The 6,276-nt window shown below is 42.4% G+C and overlaps 1 protein-coding gene across 1 annotated transcript in view; it reads left to right on the top strand.

The window, feature by feature from the left end:
• Positions 1–4,508: 4,508 nt before the first annotated feature.
• The window catches only part of LOC119420511 (LIM domain kinase 1), an 8,932-nt gene continuing 7,164 nt past the window's right edge, over positions 4,509–6,276 (top strand). The window contains exon 1 of the mRNA XM_037687919.1: positions 4,509–4,552. Within this exon, the coding sequence (XP_037543847.1) occupies positions 4,509–4,552 (44 nt within the window). The remainder of the gene's footprint in view (positions 4,553–6,276) is intronic.

The raw sequence follows: 6,276 nt of genomic DNA, 5'->3' as shown, positions 1-6,276 counted from the left end.
GGGATTATTAACAGTTTTTAAAGCAAACCTGGCCTGTAAACAGTTGTCCATCCCGGTGTCCCGCGCCAGCTTTGAGCTGAGCGTCTTTGAACTCGGACACTGTCCTACGGTTCTGTGCGCGCTCGTCTACCGCCCACCTCGTTCTAAGGACTTCATAAATGAATTCTCTGACTTTTTGGCTGATATCACACAGAGATACACTCACTTTTTGCTTATTGGTGACTTTAATTTGCATGTGTGTTGTCAGGAGAAGCCCTTAGTGAAGGACTTTCTAGATTTATTGGACTATTTTGGCTTAGCTCAGCAGGTACCCACCCAAGAACATGGTCACACGCTGGACCTCGTTTTAACACGCTATGTCTCTGTTTCTAATTTGAAAATCGGTGACAATGTTTTTTCAGATCACATGCCTGTATTGTTTGACTTCACCCCCCCTTGTCCTACGGCTAAGACGTGCGTTCCTGCACGTACGTGTTCCATTAACCGTTTCACTGCTGCTCGTTTTAATGAAGGTTTTAACTCTGAGAGGATCGAACAGTTCCCGGTGTCTCTTACCACTGAGGAGCTAACCTCTCAGTTCAACTCTGCCTGTTTAGATGTTCTGGACCGTGTTGCTCCCCTTAACACCAGAAAAACGAAACTTAAATCAGAGCCTTGGCTGAATGACGTCACGCGAGTCGTTAGGCGGCAGTGTCGCAGAGCTGAACGAAGGTGGAGGAAGGACAGGCTGCAGGTTTCTTTTCAAATGTTAAGGGAGAGTTGGCGTCACTATCAGAAAACCGTTAAAGCTGCCAAATGTAAATTCTTCTCTGATTTAATTGTCTTCAACTCCCACAACCCCCAAGTTCTTTTCTCCACCCTGAACTCAGTTCTACACCTCAGTGAGCCTTCACCTCTGGAAGCCTCAACTGAGCTGTGTGAAAACTTCCTCCATTTCTTTTTAGAAAAAGTGGCAAACACCCGGGCACTCATTTCTCCGCCAGCTCATGATCTGTCCATCCCATCTCAGTGCGTGGCTGTGTTTGACCACTTTGAGCCCATCTCTCTGTCCTCTCTGGAGCAGGTAATGTGCAGCATGAAGCCATCTGGTTCCCCCTTTGATGTGGTCCCCCCTCGACTACTAAAGGAAGTTTTTCCTACCCTGGGTCCTTTTATTCTCGCTATTCTGAATAGCAGTTTATCCTCAGGTGTGGTGCCAAAGACTTTTAAACATGCTGCTGTCCAGCCCCTCCTGAAGAAACCTAACCTTGACCCCTCAGTCATGTCCAACTTCCGGCCTGTCTCCAGACTCCCATTCACCTCTAAACTACTGGAAAAAATTGTGGAGTCTCAGTTGAAACAGTTTTTGGGGGATCACGCTATCCTAGAGTTATTCCAATCTGGCTTCAAATCTCTCCATAGCACTGAAACTGCTCTACTGAAGGTTTTTAACGACATTTTCATATCCACAGACGCAGGTGATTCTGTGCTGCTTGTCCTATTGGACCTTACATCTGCTTTTGACACCATCGACCACAAGATCCTCATTTCTAGACTGGAGCAGTGGGTGGGCATCACAGGGCCAGCCCTTAAATGGTTTGGGTCCTACCTCTCTGACAGAACCTTCTGTGTCAATATCAAAGATTTTAGTTTGGCATCGACAGCGCTCCAGTGGGGGGGTACCGCAGGGGTCCATCCTCGGTCCCCTTCTCTTTTCTTTATACCTGCTGCCACTAGGTGCTATCTTCCGCAAACACAACATACCCTTTCATTTCGACGCCGATGATTGCCAAATTTACTTCCCCCTGAGGCACAGAGGCACACGCTCTATTCAGCCTCTCCTTGACTGCCTGGCTGACATCCGGGACTGGATGGCTTTAAACTTCTTAAGCTTCAATGAGAAGAAGTCTGAAGTCATGCTGTTCCATCCCAGTGGCTCACTCATGAACCATGACATTGACCTTTTCTCTCTAGCCCCGCTAGAGAAACAAAAGGTGACTAATCTGGGGGTGATAATGGACCCGTCCTTAAAACTCAACAGTCACGTAAACATGATGGTCAAATCCTGTTTTTTTCAGCTGAGACGGCTGTCTAAGCTGAAGCCTATACTCTCCAAAAAGAACCTTGAGACAGTGATCTACGCCTTCATAACATCTAGGCTTGATTACTGCAATTCACTTCTGTTTGGAATCAGTCAGTCCTCCATTGCTCGTCTACAACTGGTCCAAAATGCTGCAGCCCGATTTTTAACTGGTACAAGCTATAGAGAGCACATCACACCAGTTTTGGCCTCCCTGCACTGGCTACCCATTCACCTTCGGATCCAATTCAAAATTCTCATGTATGTTTTTAAATCACTGAACAGTTCCGCCCCATCCTATCTCACTGATCTTCTGCAGCCATATGTCCCACCGCGCTCTCTGAGGTCAGCAGACCAGATGCTTCTCTCAGTCCCAGAAACCCGTCGTAAGCTCAGAGGTGACAGGGCTTTCTCTGTTGCAGGTCCACGACTGTGGAATGAGTTGCCACTGAGTGTCCGGCAGGCTCCCTCACTCTCAGTCTTTAAGTCTCGCTTGAAGACCCACTTCTATTCTCTTGCCTTTAACACGTTGTGATTTGTTTTGGTCCGGTCTGTACTCTACTCTGTTGGCCATTTTCGTTAGCTTCTGCTGCTATTTGTATCTGTATTTCTATTTTATGTTTTCCTGTCCGCTGTGCATGTTTGTTTTCTTTTGTACAGCACTTTGGTTGGCCTTGTTGCTGTTTTAAGTGCTCTATAAATAAATTGGTATGGTATTCATTCTGACTGAAAATATTTAACACTACCATTTTCAGCCACTAGATGGCACTCGAACAATATGGCATGCCATTGTGTCATGTAATAGAAAAAAGTGGCTATCATGGCACAGTCGGCTTGCCACAGTCTGCCACCATCGCCCAGCTCCGGGATCATGCCTGGAGCAACTGCCAAATCAACTTTATTTCCCTGTGCCATGCCGGCAAAATGCAGCTAATTTGACCAATGAAGTATTTATTAAGTAAAAGTTCAGCTGAGACAAACATTTGCTATAATGGTTGAGCAAACAAATAATTGTTTTTAGGTGGTTACCTTGTTAAATTTCTAAGAAATGCACAGTGAGTCGCCCTCTGCGCGTTTCTGTTTTCGCGTATCAGCTTTTGAAATGCAACTGATTTGACCGTCAAAGTGCATTTATTAAGGAAAAGTTAAGACTGAGACACACCTTTACTATAATTTTGAGCAAACAAATAATTGTTTTTAAGTGTTAATCTTGTTAAATTCTTGTTAAAATCCTCCCTAGTATGCTCCCGTGGTCACCATTTGGCAGCCAATCGATTTTTGGCACAACACCGGCCCACATTTCCAGGTTGTCAGCAGTGACGCATAATGGATGCAACATATACGGCGAAGCGACATATTCATGGATTTTTCCACTTTATTAGACATATTTGGACTGATGCGACTTTTAGGGCGGTGCGACGTGTACGGTGGAAAATATGGTAGCTTCAAGCTGCACATGTGACAAAGCACTACAAACATTTTACACACATTGTGAATTTTTGGTTACTTCCAAGATTTTGAAACATCTCATCATATGCATGTAAAAGGAATTGTTCCCGTCAGCTGACAGTAAGTTTGCCTCAACAGCATACTAAATGTATGCTGCATTTGAGGTATGTTGCTGTTTTTATTTGTTTTTGGTAGCTCAACTGTAGTCTTTGTCTCAACTGTGCAAAATGTGCCACAGAAAAAAATAAAAATAAAAAAATACAACAAAGATATGTTGAAAATCTCCAGTGCTATGAAATAATTATACAATTATTTGGATCACATGGATATTTTGATAGTCTAAATTTTACACCAAACAGCAATAATAGTTCTGTTCTTATAAACTGTTCCCTCTCATTCCTTTGACTAAACTCTTTGTTTGTTGTGTGCAATGAATTGGGTGCTTTACTGTGGGCTCTTGACAGTGCAGTAATTGGAGCGTTCATAAAGAGATTATGCCTGTTCTAATGGGAACTAGGCTGATTTCAAAACAGACTCACTAGCTCCCACCTACCCCTTGTGAGAAAAAAAATAACACTTTACTGTACTTTTAATCCATTCCACACCCACCTGGTGATCACATCCAAGTCTGAGTTTGGCTGTAATACATTTAGAGGAGTGTAACTGTATCTTGCAGAGGTCTACATACTGAAAGGAACAGGAAGGGGAAGGCGGAGCAGTGCAACTATAAGTGGGAGAGGTCTTTACAACAGGGCAAACTGGCTGACTGGTGTCAGTGTTTTTCCTCAAACATATGCTCACATCAGAGAAGGAACACATGTGCAGGAAGCCTTTAGACTCATGGGGAGAATACACAGAAAAATAAACAACTACGCTTGCTACCGTCACTGCAGCATGCGTGTATAAACTGGTCTTGGGTTCATGCAGCTGCTCACAAGCTTCTCGCTCAGCTGACTGGGTTGTGTTTGAGTGCTGGGTATCAGTCATTTGGCAGGACAGAATGTCACGACGGGACCAGAGGTTTCGGAGAGGAATGAAAGGACGGTAAGAACACTGCAAATTAATTCAAGAGCCATTCTTGTGCAAGTGAGAGCGACAAATTGACGGTAGAAGATGGGAAGAATGAAAGGGTGAGAGGAGAAAAGAATTCAAGTGAAATGTAGCTTTACTTCTGCGTGTGTACTTCCTCAAACTGTACCCTGTTACAACAAGAACAGACACAAGTGGTTCATGCTTCATGGGAGTTATAGCATTCAGCTCCACTTTAAGTGTGAGTGAATAGTTTAGAGAAAGATGAAAACAGGAGACATGCCCAGAAGGCAAGCTGCCAAAAGTAGATTCAATCAGTCTGTTTTGCTCTGTCAACATTCTTTATCACATCAGTATTTGCGTGAAGACAGGAATGCTCTTGTTTATGCAACTTGAGAATATGTCTACAACACAAAACATTATATTTGTTGCCTAATTTCTCCCTTTTTTTTACAAGTGTTTTACAAGAGCATTCAGCAGGTTGACTCAGACAACAGAAAGGAAGCAAAGCAGGACAATGAGTCAGTTTCTTGACATCTAACGTATGAGAAGCTCTGACGTGTTTGTTTGATACACATAAGGTGTGTAACATGTAACAGCACAGGATCAGAAAGAAAAAAAAACAACTTACATTCAGGTAAAGGATTATTTAAATGTTAGAAGAGAAACAATAGTAGAGAACAGAGAGAATAAATTCTCTGGATATATCGAGAGCTGAATCCAGGATTTGATCACCACCAGATGTTAAAGTGGAATCACAGATGTGAGGCTAAGACTCCACATCTGTTGCCAGAACCATCACAAAAACAGGAGGATGAAGAAAACTGTAGCTTAATGAAGGCTTTATTACTTAATTATTTCCTCAGCAACTAATGAGCGGTGGGCTAATAAGGTTCAACATTTTTCATTGAGCTGTTAGAGATGTGCCTTCCTCTATTTAATGAAAGCATTCTGTGTGTTTTACAGAGCCAACAACAACTAACTCCTAAAAGTAAAATAAAAATGGAGAACATAATGCTGCCACACTAGACAACAATGACTAATGAGTACCAAAATCTCCAAGAAGTTCCTCATTCTGTCACTTTTGGTAAAATATGAAATACCACATTGGTGATGCAATCATCAATTTCTTTTACATTTAGAAAATAAATATTATTAAATGTCTGGTGAGTAAAATTTGAGAATTTAGCTTCAAATAATTAATCAATCTCACCCCCATCTTTCTTCTAAACATCAGACATCCTTTTGTATCCCTATTGTAATGGTCTGACATGTAGAGTAAAGGTTGAGTGAAAGGAAGCATGGACTGATGTTCAGTTCAGGAAGTCACCTCCCACTACAGCTGTAGTGTTGACGAGACAAGGAAGTAGGGTTTGTAGTACTTTTGTACCCAAGATGCTAAGGAGTTTCTGATTTTAAAAGGAGTAAATATGGAATGTGTTGAGATGCACTGAAGAAAAATGTTTTCTAAAAAGCAATTGTCATTTAATTTGCTCTTTCATTAGTTTTCTAATGCAATCTGGTGTGGCTTTGTCCCTGGGCAACTTGCTGCAACTAAGAGCTTTCTTTGTAAAGGTTGACAGCGTGTACAGCTGACTACTGGTTTTTATAAAAAATAAGTGGTGTCAATTTGTCAGACAAACTTGTGACAGAGGTACTTTTCAACCAATGAAGTTGGGATTGGCTAACTCTGAGGATGGATGGATGGATGGATGGATGGATGGATGGATGGATGGATG

The sequence above is a fragment of the Nematolebias whitei genome, chromosome 14 (genome assembly GCF_014905685.2).
Source record: "Nematolebias whitei isolate Nwh7 chromosome 14, NemWhi1, whole genome shotgun sequence".
Taxonomy (NCBI): Eukaryota; Metazoa; Chordata; class Actinopteri; order Cyprinodontiformes; family Rivulidae; genus Nematolebias; species Nematolebias whitei.
Note: the sequence above shows the minus strand (reverse complement) of the source record. Positions and strands in the feature narration are given on the sequence as shown.